The 21,121-nt window shown below is 43.8% G+C and overlaps 1 protein-coding gene across 2 annotated transcripts in view; it reads right to left on the reverse strand.

Moving 5' to 3' along the window:
- Positions 1-20,183, reverse strand: part of TEX30 (testis expressed 30) — a 41,879-nt gene extending 21,696 nt beyond the window's left edge. The window contains exon 1 of one of the 2 annotated variants that reach the window (XM_077297044.1): positions 20,050-20,183. In XM_077297044.1, coding sequence (XP_077153159.1) covers positions 20,050-20,067 — 18 coding nt within the window. In that variant the 5' untranslated portion in view covers positions 20,068-20,183. The remainder of the gene's footprint in view (positions 1-20,049) is intronic. The other variant, XM_077297045.1, reaches the window with a different exon arrangement.
- Positions 20,184-21,121: the final 938 nt, after the last annotated feature.

Raw genomic sequence — 21,121 nt, forward strand, 5'->3', positions numbered from 1 at the left:
CCCAAATCTGCTGCAACCTGTCAACCACAGAATCCACACCAGGACAGTCAGAAGGCTCAACCTGCGCCGAAGAAAAACGAGGGTGAAAACCAAAATTACAAAAGAAGGGCGAAACCAAGGTAGCCGAACTAGCCCGATTATTAAGGGCAAACTCGGCCAATGGCAAGAAAGCCACCCAATCATCCTGATCAGCAGACACAAAGCATCTCAAATAAGTTTCCAAAGTCTGATTAGTTCGCTCGGTCTGGCCATTTGTCTGAGGATGAAATGCGGAAGAAAAAGACAAAATCAATGCCCAGCCTAGCACAAAAGGCCCGCCAAAACCTAGAAACAAACTGGGAACCTCTGTCGGACACAATATTCTCCGGAATACCATGCAAACGAACCACATGCTGATAAAACAACGGAACCAAATCAGAAGAGGAAGGCAATTTAGGCAAAGGCACCAAATGAACCATCTTAGAGAACCGGTCACAAACAACCCAGATAACCGACATCCTCTGGGAAACCGGAAGATGTGAAATAAAATCCATAGAAATATGTGTCCAGGGCCTCTCAGGGACCGGCAAAGGCAAAAGCAACCCACTAGCACGGGAACAACAAGGCTTGGCCCGCGCACAAGTCTCACAGGACTGCACAAAAGAACGCACATCACGCGACAAAGAAGGCCACCAAAAGGACCTACCAACCAAACCTCTGGTACCAAAAATACCAGGATGGCCCACCAACACAGAACAATGAACCTCAGAAATCACTCTACTAGTCCATCTATCAGGAACAAACAGTTTCCCCACTGGACAGCGGTCAGGTTTGTCAGCCTGAAATTCCTGAAGAACCCGTCGTAAATCAGGGGAAATGGCAGAAAGAACCACCCCTTCTTTCAGAATGCCGACCGGTTCAAGGACCTCAGGAGAATCAGGCAAAAAACTCCTAGAGAGGGTATCAGCCTTAATATTCTTAGAACCCGGAAGATACGAGACCACGAAATCAAAACGGGAAAAAAACAGGGACCATCGAGCCTGTCTAGGATTCAGCCGTTTGGCAGACTCGAGGTAAATCAGATTTTTATGATCGGTCAAGACCACAATACGGTGCTTAGCTCCCTCAAGCCAATGTCGCCACTCCTCAAATGCCCACTTCATAGCCAACAACTCCCGATTGCCGACATCATAATTGCGTTCAGCAGGCGAAAACTTACGAGAAAAGAAGGCACACAGTTTCATCAAGGAACCAACAGAATTCCTCTGAGACAAAACGGCCCCTGCCCCAATCTCAGAAGCATCAACCTCAACCTGAAATGGAAGAGAAACATCCGGTTGACGCAACACCGGGGCAGAAGTAAATCGGCGTTTAAGCTCCTGAAAAGCAGAGACAGCCGCAGAGGACCAATTCGTCACATCAGCGCCTTTCTTCGTCAAATCGGTCAAGGGTTTAACCACACTGGAGAAGTTAGCAATGAAACGGCGATAAAAATTAGCAAAGCCAAAAAATACTGAAGGCTCTTCACGGATGTGGGCTGAATCCAATCATGAATGGCCTGAACCTTAACCGGATCCATCTCTATAGATGAAGGAGAAAAAATGAAGCCCAAAATAGAAACCTTCTGCACTCCAAAGAGACACTTAGATCCCTTCACAAACAAAGCATTATCACGAAGGATCTGAAATACCATCCTGACCTGTTCCACATGAGACTCCCAATCATCGGAAAAAATCAAAATGTCATCCAAATATACAATCATGAATTTATCAAGATAAGTCCGGAAGATATCGTGCATGAAGGACTGAAAAACAGATGGAGCATTAGAGTCCGAATGGCATCACAAGGTATTCAAAATGGCCTTCGGGCGTATTAAACGCAGTTTTCCATTCATCACCCTGCTTAATACGAACCAGATTATATGCCCCCCGAAGGTCAATCTTCGTAAACCAACTAGCCCCCTTAATCCTAGTGTGTAGCTATGAGGCCTGGCTGGCTGAAAACAACGCAGGGGTTGCAGGAGAAGGGGCAATTAAACTAGTAGGGTCAGGGAGTTCAGGGATGGTGCTAGAGGCATGGGAAGGCAGAGACACACTGGGAGGGTGAGACAAACCTGACATCACAGACACATTGGGAGGTGAGGGGGGAGGGATAGCGATAGTCCGCATCTTTTTCTTTTTCCCTTTTTGGGATCGGCGCTGTGGTCTGGGGAGCCTCGGTGGGCTCATTTCTTGCGGCCCGCTCATGTGGCCAACCTGTCATGGTCCGTGTGCTGGTGCTGCTGCATGGTGGTGGTGGTGGTGAAGGCTATGCCAGGGTCCAGCTGCTGCTGCATCCTGGTGGTGGTGAAAGCCATGGCAGGGTCCAGCTGGGACCTGGTGATGGTGGCTGACCTGTCCTGATCCGGGTGCTGCTGCTGCATGGTGGTGGCAGTGGAGGATGTCCAAGCAGGAGCAGCAGTTGGCATGGTGGTGGCAGTGGGCTGTCCGACAGCACTCGGCATGGTGGTGGGGCTGTAGTAGTGTCTGGCAGTGCTTGGAATGGTGGTGGCCGTGCAGTGGTATGAAGCAGAGCTCGGCATTGAGGTCAAGCGTGACAGTGTTGGCACAGGTGGCTGCTGAAAATACCGAGTCTGCTGCATAGCCTGCACGTAAGCAGCATTGCAGGCCTGCATGACACTAAGCTGGAGATCAGGAGTAAGGTGTTCCGACATGCCCTTTTCTATTTGATTAAAAAAATGATGTGCTGGCCTCTGGAGGTCGGCTTTCACTTGGTCAAGGCTTCTGGTGACATCCTGGATAAGTGTATTCATATGGTTTAAGCCACTATCCAGTCTGTCTCCCATCGCCTTGAGTCCATCATGAAAGATCGAGCTCAAGTGCAAAAACTCGGGCATGAGTGACCTGTCCGAGGCCCTCTGCCGCTGTCGGGAAGAGCCCCCCCAAAAAAAAGAGGCAGAGGACTGGGACAGGGGAACACCTGATGGACCAGCTTCCTGGTTTGCAGTCTGTGTTGCAGGCCCACTTGCTGCTGCGCTGCTGGATGGCTGGGACGAGTCCGTGGCTGTTTGATGAAGGACCGCTCCAGAACCAGGGTCAAAAGTGCTGCTCCAGGTGCTGTGGAAAAAAAAACAAAACACATTAGTACAAAACATTTATAATAGTAAAAACGCCAACTCCTGTGGAATTGAAAAATACAGATTAGGCAATACAACATGATCCAATGCAAGACAAAAATACTTACGTTCCCTGGGCAAGGACGGGTCTCAAAAATGCCAGCATGCAGTGATGCTTATATTTTCTGATCCTTGCTCCAGAACCACTGGGAACCCGGCTCTCTTAACAAAGGTCCTTGTTGAAGCGATCCTTCATCGAACGCCAACGTGTTCTGACTTTGAGCACTGTTGAAAAATAAAAATAATGGTTAGACAATGCACTTTTGGCAGGGATCACACAACTGTGTGTGATCAGAGAAATTTTCAGGACTTTCTCTCATCACACACAGTTGTGTGATCCCGGCCAAGGTCACTGCTGCATCACACCGTATTGCAATACTTACAAAATGCCTTGCGGACCCGAGCCGGGGCATTGTCCCAGCCATCCAACATCGCTTGGGCCACCTCATTCCATAGTCGCCGGATCGTCACGTTGTCCGAGTGCTGCGGAACCCGGGTATCCCACAACAGGACTCGCTCATGGACCAGGGAGATGAGGATATCGTTATCAGTGAGGTCCTCATCCCGTTCTGGAACCTAGAAAATAAATAAATACATTAATGTTTGAGACATTAACATAAGGAAAAGAAAGAAAACAACAGAGACAGAAAACAGGCAAGAATATTCAAAGTCAAGAAAAAAGTAAAGAAAGTGCAAAGTAAAGAAATAACAAGTCAAGAATAGTAAAGTCAGGATACAATAAAGAGTCCAATCAGTCACGCCGCCTTGCCACACGACCGTGTCCACGCTGCTCCTGCTCGGCCTCTGCAACAGTTGAAGAACTGTTCTGAAAAAGAAAAAATGTGTCACATGTGTAGATGTGACAGAGAATACTTACCAATCTGAAGAGGTGAGTACTCACTTCACTGTCATTTCCACCTTGTTCAGGCCCAAGACGCTCCTCAGTAGAAGACGATGACATTCTGACGCATGCAACAAGAAAAAAAGAGACATGAATTATTAGGACATATAGAGAGAGAAAAAAGAAAATACAGACATTGGCTTTGATACTCACATTGTCCAAAGTGTAGATTCCTCCCAGGTTCTTTCCAGTGTCTGATCTGCTTCCCAGTCTGCAAAGTTGTGGACTGCCAATGCCCACTCCCTCCTTTTATCAGTTTGTATGTGGGGGGTGGCTAATCAGTGTCTAGACAGGTTTTCCTGTGATAAAATGCATGCGTTCTCATAGACTGAAATGCGTTTTTTCGCCACATTCCTTCCACTAACAACTGCATACGTTTCTAGGCGGCAAATTCACGCCTCTGAAATTACAACATGTTGCGTTTACCGCGCCAAACCGCAGATGACGAAACGACGCATGCGTCATCTAACGCGGCAAAACGCATCCAATCGCAGGCACCTGTGTCCCTAATGTTAAAAATAGGAATACACGACGCATGCGGAAAATTGCGGCATAAACGCTGCGGACACAACCGCAAATGTGAAACCAGCATAAGAGTTCTTTAGTGAACATCATGATTCGGTCTTGGCCAGACATCCCGGTAACAAAGGCAACACAGATCTTATTACTCTGCATTTTTCGTGGTCAGGGGTACATCAGGATGTACAGGAGCGTGTACAGTGAAGGAAATAATTATTTGATCCCTTGCTGATTTTGTAAGTTTGCCCACTGACAGAGACATGAACAGTCTATAATTTTAAGGATAGCTTAATTTTAACATTGAGAGATAGAATATCAAACATAAAATCCAGAAAATCACATTGTATAAATTATAAATGTAATTGCATTTTGCAGTGAGAAATAAGTATTTGATCACCTACCAACCATTAAGAGTTCTACAGACGCTCCTAATAAACTAGTTACCTGCATTAAAGACAGCTGTCTTATATAGTCACCTTTGTAAAAGACTCCTGTCCACAGACTCAATTAATCAGTCAGACTCAAACCTCTACAACATAGGCAAGACCAAAGAGATTTCTATGGATGTCAGGGACAAGATCATAGACCTGCACAAAGCTGGTCAAGGGTCATTCCATATCAAGTGATCCAAATATGAATATTTTTTTTACCTTACGTCTTTAGATTTTTTTTATTTTTTGTTTTTATTAAGTACAACTTTAGTTAATTACAAATTAAAAGTTTAGAATTGTTTTCTTCATCAGTTAATTTTTTACAGATTTTTAAAGTTTTGAAAAAGCATGGATTTTGGCCTGGTATGGCTTTACATTTTTTATCATATCATGGGCTAGAATTAAGATATAGAGGTGGGAGAGGCATCATTTTTCTCAGAACGGTACCGGCTTTCATTTGATATGTCACAAGACTATGTTTCTTTATATTTTGTTTTGGAGAAATCAAATTATAAATTTTGATGTGCAATTCTGAAAAAAACGTATGTTTTAAAATTGTGAAAACATGCATGTGTGTTACTTGTGTCCTTGTTTATATTTGTACAGGGATTCAACTTGGGATCTATCACATTTGTATTTTTTTTTTAAGCCTTGAATCATCTGATTTTATGTTTGTGTGAGTTTCTTCCTTTTTTCTTTTCAAATTACAACTTACTGCATTCAACATTTATATGTAACAATAAAGAAACACAAAAAACAAATACCGAAGTGCCAGAATAAATACATCTTAATTATCATAACACAACTTGCTCAGCATTTTCAACCTGAATTCATTGAACAAGCCAAAAGATAAAAGGTGATCACATCCTCAAGTGTGGTTTTCTAAATACAGTCTGATCCTAATTATATGTTAAAAACAAGATTAAAAGAACCAATATTTCTACCACCCATTTATACATGGAACAATTTTTTTCTACTATATCACTAAACCTGTCATTTCTGAAGTGTTTAAGAAGAATAGTCCAGTAGTTAAATCCTCGTTCTATAAAATATGAACAAATCAAACAATAGTAGGTTTTTACACTGGCCTGTGATCATCAATGTGTCCCTTCTAGTGGGTGAAATGTAATGTTGTCCATAAGCGCTCACTAGCAATGGCCGTTTCCTTCTGTGTCAGAGTATGGACGGCCTGTCACGGTGCTCGGCTCCACCTGAGTTATATCTGATTTTTGTTCACTTTTACAATGTCTGATTTTCTTGGATACACAAAGGACGGCGCTGGACCAGAAGGTGCAGAAAAGTCACTTCTACGTCTTCATTTTCACAATCTTTGGAGAGTCCAGTAGCCGTCAGCGCCAATCATATTCACAGGTCACATAGCCAGTTGTGTCATCCATGGCCGATCTTGTGCCGCCTTCTACCATGTCATGGACGTCACTGTCTTTATTTCCACTACATGGGATGACAGTCCGGTATTGCTGAGTCCCTGTGATGGGTTCTGCTTCCTGTAACCGATGTTATAACAAACTCTCCTCCTCTTCGTAGTCCTGGTTTGTACAATACATGAACTGGATGTTAAGAGTATTTTTCTCCCTCCATTTGAGGAGTTACCTCTCCTGGGTGATAAGATTTGGTGTGAATACGGTCTGTGGAGGCTGGAGCTGCCGGCCTGTCATCTGCTCTGCAGTCACCGTCTACCCCTGGTCATCCTCAGCCCTAACAAAGCTTCTCCTCTGTCCTCTCCTGCTTCTAATACTCTGTAACATAATAAATAATACCGTAATATCTAACAATCATGGATTATTTGGTAAATATGGACCTCACACTGTTAGACCTCAAGCTGAGCAGATCTGAAATCAAGATTTTTGAACTGACACTGTAATAGTTTTATTTTTTAAAATATGATCCCATCATGATCCCATCTTGTATTTTGGTACAGATGTGAATAGGAGCATAGCAGGCACATGTGCAGTTTTTGAAATTTTTAAATTAAACGTTTTTTTCGGAAATGCGTTTTAAAGTTTTGCACTTGCTTTCGCATAGGTAAAATATTATCAAAGATACTCTTGTGACATATCTGGTGAAAGCCTGTACAGTTCTGAGTAGAATGGTGTTTATTTTGTTTCTCTATCTCTTTTCTAGCCTGAGTTATGGGGAGAAATGTAAAGGCAGGCAACACCGAAATTCGCACTTTTTCCGAACTTTGAAAATCAATAAAAAATTTTAAAAAAATCTAGAATTTTTTTTTTCTTCACATTTTGCATTCTCTGACACACTATTACCAAGTAACAAAATCTCAAAAGAATTAAAAATATAGTGGTAAAAATCATTGGTTCACTTGACATGGAATGACCCGGAATGGGCTACAAAACCATAAGTAAGATGCTGGGTGAGAAGGAGACAACTGTTGGTGCAATAGTAAGAAAATGGAAGAAATACAAAATGACTGTCAAGCGACATCGATCTGGGGCACCATGCAAAAATCGCACCTTGTGGGGTAACCTTGATCATGAGGAAGTTGAGAGATCAGCCTAAAACTACATGGGGAGGAACTTGTTAATGATCTCAAGGCAGCCAAGACTACAGTCTCCAAGAAAACCATTGCTATCACATTACGCCGTAAAGGTTTAAAATCCTGCAGTGCCCGCAAGGTCCCCCTGCTCAAGAAGGCACATGTGCAGGCCTGTCTGAAGCTTTCCAATGAACACCTGGATGATTCTGTGAGTGACTGGGAGAAGGTGCTGTGGTCAGATGAGACAAAAAAATGCAGCTCTTTGGCATTAACTCAACTCGCCGTGTTTGGAGAAAGAGAAATGCTGCCTATGACCCAAAGAACACCGTCCCCACTTTCAAGCATTATGTTTTGGGGGTGTTTCTCTGCTAAGGGCACAGGACTACATCACCGCATCAATGGGAGAATGGATGGAGCCATGTACCGTAAAATCCTGAGGGACAACCTCCTTACCTCCGCCAGGACATTAAAAATGGGTTGTGGATGGCTCTTCCAGCAAGACAATGACCCAAAACATACAGCCAAGGCAACAAAGGAGTGGCTCAAAAAGAAGCACTTTAGGTCATGGAGTGGCCTAGCCACTCTCCAGCCCTTAATACCATAGAAAAATTATGAAGCTAGTTGAAGCTCTGAATTGCCAAGCGACAGCCTCAGAATCTTAATGATTTCGAGATGATCTGCAAAGAGGAGTGGACCAAAATTCCTCCAGACGTGTGTGCAAACCTCATCATCAACTATATAAAAAAGTCCTGACTTCTGTGCTTGCCAACAAGGGTTTTGCCCCCACGTAGTAAGTCTTATTTGCCAGAGGAATCAAATACTTATTTCTCACTGCAAATTGCAAATAAAGTTAATTTATACAATGTGATTTTCTGGATTTTATTTTTGATATTCTATCTCTCAATGTTAAAATTAACCTACTCTTAAAATTATAGGCTGTTCATGTCTTTGTCAGTGGGCAAACTAACAAAATAAGCAAGGGATCAAATAATTATTTCCTTCACTGTAGCTACTGCAGTGTCTGTGCACGTTCTAATATCTCTCATACTCATTCATCTGGGTCTCTCCAATTGGAGATTCCCAGTAGACCTTGGACTCACCAGTCGATTTTATCACTGATCTACCAGTGTCGGCAGGTAATAGTGTAATTTTGGTGGTGGTGGACAGATTCAGTAAAATGTCACATTTTATTTCACTACCCACTTTACATAACGCCAAGAATTTACATCAGTGAGATTGTAAAATTACATGGGATCCCTACAGATATCGTGTCTGACTAGGGTGTGCAGTTTATTTCCAAATTTTGGAGGGAGATTTGCACTTGTTTCGGGATCCACCTGTCGTTCTCTTCAGCATTTCACCTGTAGTCTAATGGGCAAACTGAACGGGTTAACCAGAATTTTGAACTTATCTTAGGTGTTTTGTGGCTGAGAATCAGGAGGATTGGGTTACCTACTTACTACTAGTTGAATTTGCGGTAAATAATCGTTGTCATTAGTCTACTGGTAAGTTCCAGTTTCTTGGGGCATACGCGTTTTCATCCTCGGTTCAGCTCATTTAACAGGAATCGTTCTTATCAAATACCTGAAGAGGAATGATTTTCAGCATCAATTACGTCTGTGTAGCAAGGGGTTATTGTTAATTCGAGGATGATGAGGTCCAAATATAAGGGTGATCGGAGATGTTTGGTGGGTCCGGAGATGTGTGTTGGTGACTTGGTGTGGTTGTCCTCAAGGAACATTAAGTTGAAGGTTCCCTCTAGGAAACTGGGTCCCAGGTTCATCGGTCCTTATAAGATTGTGGATTTTGTCAATCCCATAGCATTCCGCCTTCCTTTGCTGCTCACTTTTAGGATCCATAATGTGTTTCATCGATCTCTCCTCAAAAAATATGTTGCGTTGTACCATCACCGCTACTGCCATCTCCAGTCACGGTGGATGGAAATTTGGAATTTCAAATAGCCAAGATCGTTGATTCTCGCTTAGTTCATCAGTTACTTCAGCATCTAGTACACTGGAAGAGATACGGACCTGAAGAGAGGATGTGTGTACCAACATCTGACGTCCATGCGGCCAGGTTGATCCGGTCGTTTCACATGGCAAACCCTGATAAAGCCGGTTCTGAAGTTCCAGAGGTCCCTCATAGAAGGGGGGGTTACTGTGACGGGTTTACAGTGACAGAGAGGAGCCAGAAGACTGCAGCATCTGATTTCTCCTACTCCTGCACTGACTAAAAGCACTTCACCTTCATATTGAACGGTGTAAACTTCTTTCAGCAGTGCAGGGGTTAATCTGCTCAGTTGAGAGCTCCTGGAGCACTAAGGCTCTCAGTTGTGCACAGTTAGCCACTCCTATATAATCTGGGTCCTGGCTAGCACTCATTGTCAGAAAGCTTATGCTGCATGGCTGGAGGTTGTTGGTGGTTATTATTAGAGAAGGCATTTGGTGGATTTATTTGTGACTGTTGCTAGGTTTTGAGTGTGGGATAATTCCCTTTCTTCTCCTACTTTGGTTTAACCCCATCCTCCACTCCCCAGTGTTTACCTCTGTTGTTTGTGTGTATATTTATATGGTTGGTATTTTCCTTTATCCCTGTTCGTATTACCTTGTCAGTCTGGTTGGTGCATTACGGTACCCTACTTCTCCCCTCTTCCCTGGGTGGGGGAAGGGTACAGACTGAGGGTGGATTCAGGAGCTAAGCCAAGATACGTGGCCCCGGCATCTTCACCATCAGAAGTAATCCGAGGGCGAGCTAGGGCGCCTGTAGCTTGGAGACATGGAACAAGCCCCTGGTCCAAGGACACCCAGCAACAGAGTCATGACACACTCACACAGTGCTGTACTCATTACACCAGTCACACACACAGTGCAGTAATCATTGCACCACAGTCACACACAAAGTGCAGTAATCATTGCACCACAGTCACACACAAAGTGCAGTAATCATTGCACCACAGTCACACACACAGTGCAGTAATCATTGCACCACAGTCACACACACAGTGCAGTAATCATTGCACCACAGTCACACACAGAGTGCAGCAATAATTACACCACAGGCCCACACAGTGCAATAATCAGTACACCACAGTCACACACACAGTGCAGTAATCATTACACCATAGACAAACAGTATAGTAATCATTACACCACAGTCACACAGTATAGTAATCATTACACCAGTCACACACAGTATAGTAATCATTACACCAGTCACACACAGTATAGTAATCATTACACCAGTCACACACAGTATAGTAATCATTATACCAGTCACACACAGTATAGTAATCATTACACTAGTCACACACAGTGCAGTAATCATTACACCAGTCACACACAGTGCAGTAATCATTACACCACAGTCACACACAGTATAGTAATCCTTACACTACAGTCACACAAACAGTGCAGTAATCATAATACTAGTCACACACACAGTATAGTAAAACTTACACCAGTCACACACAGTGCAGTAATCATTACACCAGTCACACACACAGTGCAGTAATCATTACACCACAGTCACACACAGTATAATAATCATTACATCAGTCACACACAGTGCAGTAATCATTACACCAGTCACACACACAGTGCAGTAATCATTACACCACAGTCACACACAGTATAATAATCATTACATCAGTCACACACAGTGCAGTAATCATTACACCAGTCACACACACAGTGCAGTAATCATTACACCACAGTCATACACAGTATAATAATCATTACATCAGTCACACACAGTGCAGTAATCATTACACCAGTCACACACACAGTGCAGTAATCATTACACCACACACACACACACACAGTATAGTAATCCAAACACCAGTCACACACAGTGCAGTAATCATTACACCAGTCACACACACAGTATAGTAATCATTACACCAGTCACACACACAGTGCAGTAATCATTACACCACACACACACACACACACAGTATAGTAATCCAAACACCAGTCACACACAGTGCAGTAATCATTACACCAGTCACACACACAGTATGGTAATCATTACACCAGTCACACACACAGTGCAGTAATCATTACACCAGTCACACACAGTATAGTAATCCTTACACTACAGTCACACAAACAGTGCAGTAATCATTACACCAGTCACAGTATAGTAATCCTTAGGGTACCGTCACACATTGAAATTTCCATCGCTACGACGTTACGATTCGTGACGTTCTAGCGATATCGTTACGATATCGCTGTGTCTGACACGCTACTGCGATCAGACACCCTGCTGAGAATCGTACGTCGTAGCAGATCGTTTGGAACTTTCTTTCGTCGCTTGATCACCCGCTGACATCGCTGGATCGTTGTGTGTGACAGCGATCCAGCGATGTCTTCGCTTGTAACCAGGGTAAACATCGGGTAACTAAGCGCAGGGCCGCGCTTAGTAACCCGATGTTTACCCTGGTTACAAGCGTAAACGTAAAAAAACAAACCGTACATACTCACCCGTCGGTGTCCTTCAGGTCCCTTGCCGTCTGCTTCCTGCTCTGAGTGCCGGCCGGAAAGTGAGAGCAGATCACAGCGGTGCTGCGCTCTGCTCTCATTGTACGGCTGCACTCAGAGCAGGAAGCAGACGGCAAGGGACCTGAAGGACACCGACGGGTGAGTATGTACGGTTTGTTTTTTTACGTTTACGCTGGTAACCAGGGTAAACATCGGGTTACTAAGCGCGGCCCTGCGCTTAGTTACCCGATGTTTACCCTGGTTACCTGGGGACTTCGGCATCGCTCCAGCGCCGTGATTGCAACGTGTGACCGCAGTCTACGACGCTGGAGCGATGATTATACGACGCTGCGACGTCACGAATCGTGCCGTCGCAGCGATGAAAATTTCAATGTGTGACGGTACCCTTACACTACAGTCACACAAACAGTGCAGTAATCATAATACTAGTCACACACACAGTGCAGTAATCATTACACCAGTCACACAGTGCAGTAATCATTACACCAGTCACACACACAGTATAGTAATCATTACATCAGTCACACACAGTGCAGTAATCATTACACCAGTCACACACACAGTGCAGTAATCATTACACCACACACACACACACAGTGCAGTAATCATTACACCACACACACACACAGTATAGTAATCCAAACACCAGTCACACACAGTGCAGTAATCATTACACCAGTCACACACACAGTATAGTAATCCAAACACCAGTCACACACACAGTGCAGTAATCATTACACCAGTCACACACAGTATAATCATTACATCAGTCACACACAGTGCAGTAATCATTACACCAGTCACACACACAGTGCAGTAATCATTACACCAGTCACACACACAGTGCAGTAATCATTACACCAGTCACACACACAGTGCAGTAATCATTACATTAGTCACACACACAGTATAGTAATCATTACACCAGTCACACACAGTGCAGTAATCATTACACCAGTCACACACACAGTGCAGTAATCATTACACCAGTCACACACACAGTGCAGTAATCATTACACCAGTCACACACAGTGCAGTAATCATTACACCAGTCACACACAGTGCAGTAATCATTACACTACAGTCACACACAGTATAGTAATCCTCAGGGTATGTGTTCAAGTTCAGGATTGCATCAAGATTTGGTCAGGATTTTATGCAGGTAAAATTACAGACTATCCAACGTACGGCAGATGTGTTAAAACGATTGATACTCTGTCCTGGACAATTACAATTGAATTTAAAGTCCCTACTGCCACTCTCTGGGTAAATACCTCTCTATATGCTGTGTATTCCCACATACAGTCTAGTGTTATAACCCCACGGGTCACATACATCTCTATATAATAACCTCTGGGTTATCTATACTATCACTAGTCTATATATATATACCATATCATGCTCTTCTAATGTTTCTGAACAGGAGAAATCTGGGCCACCTTTAATTTTGAATTTTCTACTCTACCATCATATGACGGTATACGAATTACCTGTTAAGGGTACGTTAATCCATCTTTACCTACTACACCATCTCTATCCCTATAGATACTTACTATCTTCAAGTAACCCTTTCTTGGTTTTTAAAGTCCTTGTATCCTACATAGGTCTTTCGATTATTATAAAATTAATTTTGTCTTTCTAAGGATATTTTTTGACATGTGTTCCATTATATCCATACTTTGTATGGATAGTCCTCTGTATATTTTGTATATTTTGTACATTTGAGCACTGTATATATATGTTCACACACAGGGTTAATGGCGTTAACGGACCGCGCTATGCCGCGGTGTAACGCACTCCGTTAACGCTGCTATTAACCCTGTGTGACCAACTTTTTTACTATTGATGCTGGGCAATATACTACATCGCTGTGCTATATACTACGTGGCCTGTGTTATATACTGCATGGGCAGTGTTATATACTATGTCTCTGTGCTATATACTACGTGGCTGTGTAATATACTACGTGTCTGGGCAATATACTACGTGGCTGCTATACCTACTGTGTTGGCTGTGCTATATACTATGTGGGCTGTGTTATATACTACATCGCTGTGCTATATACTACGTGGCTGCTATATACTACGTGGCTGTGCTATCTACTGCGTGGGCTGTGCTATATACTACCTCGCTGTGCTATATACATGGCTGTGCTATATACTACGCGGCTGTGCTATATACTACGCGGCCGGCCGCGACCAATCAGCGATATTGGGGCGGAATTTAACCCCCACTCACAGCGCGACGTACATACATACACCCATATTCTAGAACACCCAATGCGTTAGAATCGAGCCACCATCTAGTGTGTATAATATATATATATATATATACACATATATATACACATATATATACACATATATATACATATATAATAGTCTAAGGATCTGTTTGTCTGTAATGGAAATCCCGCGTCACTGATTGGTCGTGGGCGGCTGGCGCCAATATTTGCAGCCTGGGAAGGGGGGTAATACCCATGCCCCCCCCCCAGGCTATGAATATCAGCTCGCAGCTGTCTGCGTAGCCTTTACTGGCTATTAAAATAGGGGCATCCCAAAAAAAAAATTTGACGTGGGGTCCCCCTATAATTTATAGCCAGAAAAGGCTATGCAGACAGCTGCGTGCTGATATTCATAGCCTAGAGAAAGGCCATGGATATAGTCCCCCCCGGCTACAAATACCAGCCCACAGCCGCCCCTCTATGGGGTAATAAGGGGTTAATGTCACCTTGCTATTGTAAGGTGACATTAAGCCGGGTTAATAATGGAGAGGCGTCAACAAGACGCCTATCCATTATTAATCCCAGAGTAGTGAAAGAGTTAAAAAAGAAATAGACACAGCCACAAAAAAGTATTTTATTATTCTTAATTTCACCATACTTACCATACTCGATCGCCTGCAAAAAACGTAAAATAATAAACCGTATACTCCTTGTCCGATGCAGTCCAATTAATAACAAGTGTCCCACGACGATCTCCCCTATAGAACAGTGACATCGGGTGATGTCACAACTCTATAGGACCCTCAGTGACACACTGACAGGAGACAATGGCTCCTGCAGTGCATCACTGAGAGGTTACCTTAGTTCAGAGTCTCACTTTATGGCAATTGCTGCGTGGGAAAATTTCTCACACAGCAATGCCAAAAGTGAGACTAGGGACTATTTTCTCACAGGGGCGTAGGAACACATTGTGAGGAATACATTGTGGAAGGATACCCTCCATCATTGTATTCCTGGAGCCCCTGGAGAGCGGTCGCATCAGCTTATGCTGCTCCTCTCCACGGGAGATCGTCGTGGGACACTTGTTTTAATTGGATTTCTGCGGATCAGGGAGTATAGTGTTTATTATTTTAATATTTTTTACAGGTGACACTGGCTTCGGGGATCAAAGTGACAAGTGATGGTGAGTATGTACTCTATGTTTAATGTACTGTATGTATGTATTGTATGTACTGTATTGTATGTACTGTATGTCTGTATGTATGTTGTATGTATGTACTGTATGTATGAGTTGTATGGTGTACAGTCATGGCCAAAAGTATTCACACCCCTGCAATTCTGTCAGATAATACTTAGTTTCTTCCTGAAAATGATTACAAACACAAATTCTTTGGTATTATTATCTTCATTTAATTTGTCTTAAATGAAAAAAACACAAAAAGAATTGTTCTAAAGCCAAATTGGATATAATTCCACACCAAACATGAAAAAGGGGGTGGACAAAAGTATTGGCACTGTTCGAAAAATCATGTGATGCTTCTTTAATTTGTGTAATTAACAGCACCTGTAACTTACCCGTGGCACCTAACAGGTGTTGGCAATAACTAAATCCCACTTGCAGCCAGTTGACATGGATTAAAGTTGACTCAACCTCTGTCCTGTGTCCTTGTGTGTACCACCAAGAAGTTTAAAGCCCATGGCGCTGTGGCTAACCTCCCTAGATGTGGACGGAAAAGAAAAATTGACGAGAGATTTCCACGCAAGATTGTGCGGATGTTGGATAAAGAACCTCGACTAACATCCAAACAAGTTCAAGCTGCCCTGCAGTCCGAGGGTACAACAGTGTCAACCCTTACCATCCGTCGATATCTGAATGAAAAGGGACTGTATGGTAGGAGACCCAGGAAGACCCCACTTCTTACATCGAGACATAAAAAAGGCCACGCTGGAGTTTGCGAAAACTTACCTGAAAAAGCCTAAAACGTTTTGGAAGAATGTTCTCTGGTCAGATGAGACAAAAGTTGAGCTTTTTGGGCAAAGGCATCAACATAGAGTTTACAGGAGAAAAAAAGAGCATGTCAAAGAAAAGAACACGGTCCCTACAGTCAAACATGGCGGAGGTTCCCTGATGTTTTGGGGTTGCTTTGCTGCCTCTGGCACAGGACTGCTTGACCGTGTGCATGGCATTATGAAGTCTGAAGACTACCAACAAATTTTGCAGCATAATGTAGGGCCCAGTGTGAGAAAGCTGGGTCTCCCTCAGAGGTCATGGGTCTTCCAGCAGGACAATGACCCAAAACACACTTCAAAAAGCACTAGAAAATGGTTTGAGAGAAAGCACTGGAGACTTCTAAGGTGGCCAGCAATGAATCCAGACCTGAATGCCATAGAACACCTGTGGAGAGATCTAAAAATGGCAGTTTGGAGAAGGCACCCTTCAAATATCAGGGACCTGGAGCAGTTTGCCAAAGAAGAATGGTCTAAAATTCCAGCAGAGCATTGTAAGAAACTCATTGATGGTTACCGGAAGCGGTTGGTCACAGTTATTTTGGCTAAAGGTTGTGCAACCAAGTATTAGGCTGAGGGTGCCAATACTTTTGTCTGGCCCATTTTTGGAGTTTTGTGTGAAATGATCAATGTTTTGCTTTTTGCTTCATTCTCTTTTTTGGTTTTTCATTTAAGACAAATTAAATGAAGATAATAATACCAAAGAATTTGTGATTGCAATCATTTTCAGGAAGAAACTGAGTATTATCTGACAGAATTGCAGGGGTGTGAATACTTTTGGCCATGACTGTATGTTGCATGTTGTATGATGCATGTCGTAGCATGTCGTATGTCGTAGCATGTCACGTTTTTGCATGTAGCATGTTGTCTTATGTCGCCGCATGCTGCATGTGGTCGCATGTTGTTGCATGCTGCATGTCGTCGCATGTTGTATGCTGCATGTCATCGCATGTTGTATGCTGCATGTCATCGCATGTTGTATGCTGCATGTCATCGCATGTTGTATGCTGCATGTCATCGCATGTTGTATGTTGCATGTCATCGCATGTTGTATGTTGCATGTCATCGCATGTTGTATGTTGCATGTTGTATGATGTTTGTTGTGTGTTGTGTGGTGTATGTGCACACAGTGTAGACGAGTTCAGCTCTGCTACATCTGGATGCCTGACATCTAGATGTAGCAGAGCCGGTAGATGATCGCCGGAGATAACTCCAGCGATCACCTACACTACAGCGTTCTCGCAAACAGCTGAGCAGCTGTTTGCGAGAACCAGACTAGTCACCGGAGATAAGTCCCGGTCACGTGCACGGCAGTTCTCGCGATAACATAAGTTATCGCGAGAACTGCAGTGGATGAGGGACTTCTGGCAGTGGGACAGGTGAGCCGGCATGGACATGCGTAGTAAGCTGCTTGTACGCAGTTTCAACGCATGTGGCTAATCATTAGATGCTATTTTATCGCATCTAATGATAGTCTATGGTAAATATACGGCACGGCGACGGAGCGTTGCCGCTTTGTAAACAAACATGCTGCGTTCTGATAAGACGCGCCACATGTCCGTTTCCGCGGGTGTGCCGCCTCCGTGTTTTACCGCATAGTGGAGACGGGATTTCATAAAACCCCATCCACTATGCTGTAACATCTGGACGCTGCGTGTTTGACGCTGCGGCTCTATGCAGCGTCAAACACGCAGCGTTTCCTGAACGTGGAAACATACCCTTACACTACAGTCACACACAGTATAGTAATCTCTACACCACAGTCACACACACAGTGCAGTAACCATTACACCACAGTCACACACACAGTGCAGTAACCATTACACCAGTCACACACACAGTGCAGTAACCATTACACCAGTCACACACACAGTGCAGTAACCATTACACCAGTCACACACACAGTGCAGTAACCATTACACCAGTCACACACACAGTGCAGTAACCATTACACCAGTCTCTCACACACAGTGCAGTAACCATTACACCAGTCACACAGTGCAGTAACCATTACACCAGTCACACACACAGTGCAGTAACCATTACACCAGTCACACACAGTGCAGTAACCATTACACCACAGTCTCACACACACACACACACACACACACAGAGCAGTAATCATTACACCACAGTCACACACACACAGTGCAGTAATCATTACACCAGTCACACACACAGTGCAGTAACCATTACACCAGTCACACACACAGTGCAGTAACCATTACACCAGTCACACACAGTGCAGTAACCATTACACCACAGTCTCACACACACACACACACACACACACACACACAGCAGTAATCATTACACCACAGTCACACACACAGTGCAGTAACCATTACACCAGTCACACACACAGTGCAGTAACCATTACACCACACACACACACAGTGCAGTAACCATTACACCAGTCACACACAGTGCAGTAACCATTACACCACACACACACACACACAGTGCAGTAACCATTACACCAGTCACACACAGTGCAGTAACCATTACACCACAGTCTCACACACACACACACACACACACACACACACACACACAGCAGTAATCATTACACCACAGTCACACACACACAGTGCAGTAACCATTACACCAGTCACACACACAGTGCAGTAACCATTACACCACACACACACACACAGTGCAGTAACCATTACACCACAGTCACACACACAGTGCAGTAACCATTACACCACAGTCACACACAGTGCAGTAACCATTACACCACACACACACACACAGTGCAGTAACCATTACACCAGTCACACACAGTGCAGTAACCATTACACCACAGTCTCACACACACACACACACACACACACACACACACACACACACAGCAGTAATCATTACACCACAGTCACACACACACAGTGCAGTAACCATTACACCAGTCACACACACAGTGCAGTAACCATTACACCACACACACACACACAGTGCAGTAACCATTACACCACAGTCACACACACAGTGCAGTAACCATTACACCACAGTCACACACAGTGCAGTAACCATTACACCACACACACACACACACAGTGCAGTAACCATTACACCAGTCACACACAGTGCAGTAACCATTACACCACAGTCTCACACACACACACACACACACACACACACACACAGCAGTAATCATTACACCACAGTCACACACACAGTATAGTAACCATTACACCAGTCACACACACAGTGCAGTAACCATTACACCACACACACAGTGCAGTAACCATTACACCAGTCACACACAGTGCAGTAACCATTACACCAGTCACACACACAGTGCAGTAACCATTACACCACACACACAGTGCAGTAACCATTACACCAGTCACACACAGTGCAGTAACCATTACACCACAGTCTCTCACACACACACACACACACACACACACACACACACACACACACACACACACACACACACACACACACACAGTGCAGTAACCATTACACCACAGTCTCTCACACACACACACACAGTGCAGTAACCATTACACCAGTCACACACAGTGCAGTAACCATTACACCAGTCACACAGTGCAGTAACCATTACACCAGTCACACACACAGTGCAGTAACCATTACACCACAGTCACACAGTGCAGTAACCATTACACCAGTCACACACACAGTGCAGTAACCATTACACCAGTCACACAGTGCAGTAACCATTACACCACAGTCACACACACACAGAGCAGTAACCATTACACCACAGTCACACACAGTGCAGTAATGAGCCGTTGTCCCCGTGTCCCACTGACTGCTCTCCTACCAGTACCTCAGTGTAGTCCCCCATGGCTTCCAGCACACGCTGAGTGGGAGGAGCGGGAGAGTCTTCCTGTCCAGCCTCCTCCTGACTCCATGTGCTGCTGATCGTGTATATGTAATAACCGAGATACTGTATATTGCGATAGGAGCCCTGCTGTCGGGATAATAGTCTTTCTTGGCACTCATCAGTCGGCTGCTTGCTTAGACCTAGACGCAGAGCGTCAGAACACAGCGCTGTTTTCTCTGCTTTTCTGCTGGATGTGTCTCAACTTTTATTAAACTTGTAATTAAGAAAAACACTGAATTTATTGCGCTGTGATTGCACTGGGGCGAGTAACAAATTATTTTCTTTTAACAGGATCACAGAAATAACAATTGTGCTAGAAACCTGCGGCGCCGCTCCAAAGTGTGAACGGCCTTTTTACCGTGATTTTTCATGTTTTTTGGAAGATCATAGCCAAGAAACATATCGTGAACACGGCATAAGGGTAAAAGCAAAAAATAAGTAATTAACTTTTTCCCGACATGGCAGTTTTTGGGATTTTACGTTTGTTTTCCTTCCATTGTTGTAACAGCCATAGCTTTTACTTGTCGACAGCCATGTAAGGCCTTGGTTTTTTTGTGGCACGAATTGTACTTATAAATGGCACCATTCAATGTACTGGAAAACGGGGGAAAAAGATTACAACTGCAGTGAAATTGTGTAAAAAAAAAAAAAAGCACAGATTGTGCTATTTTTTTTTTTTTTTTGGGTGGGGAGGGTTATTCATTGACTGGTAAAATGACATGTACAAAGTATTTTTTATTTAAGTAGTAAAATAAAAATTCAGAAATTCATTAAAAGAAATCCCTTGTGTCGCCATTGTTTGACTCTCTTGTTATGTACAGCACCGTCTCTTATGTATCAGATTATATAGAGCCCTGTTCTTTATCACATACCGTCCTCTCTTGTTAGATATATAATGCAATGATGGCTGATGGAGCATGGGACAGCTTCTTTTCTGACGGAGGAGGCCTACAGCCTTCAATAACCATTCTGCCGCCACACCAACCACCCGAGCTGCTGCCACACCAACCACCCG

Source organism: Ranitomeya variabilis, chromosome 3 (genome assembly GCF_051348905.1).
Source record: "Ranitomeya variabilis isolate aRanVar5 chromosome 3, aRanVar5.hap1, whole genome shotgun sequence".
NCBI classification, from domain to species: Eukaryota; Metazoa; Chordata; class Amphibia; order Anura; family Dendrobatidae; genus Ranitomeya; species Ranitomeya variabilis.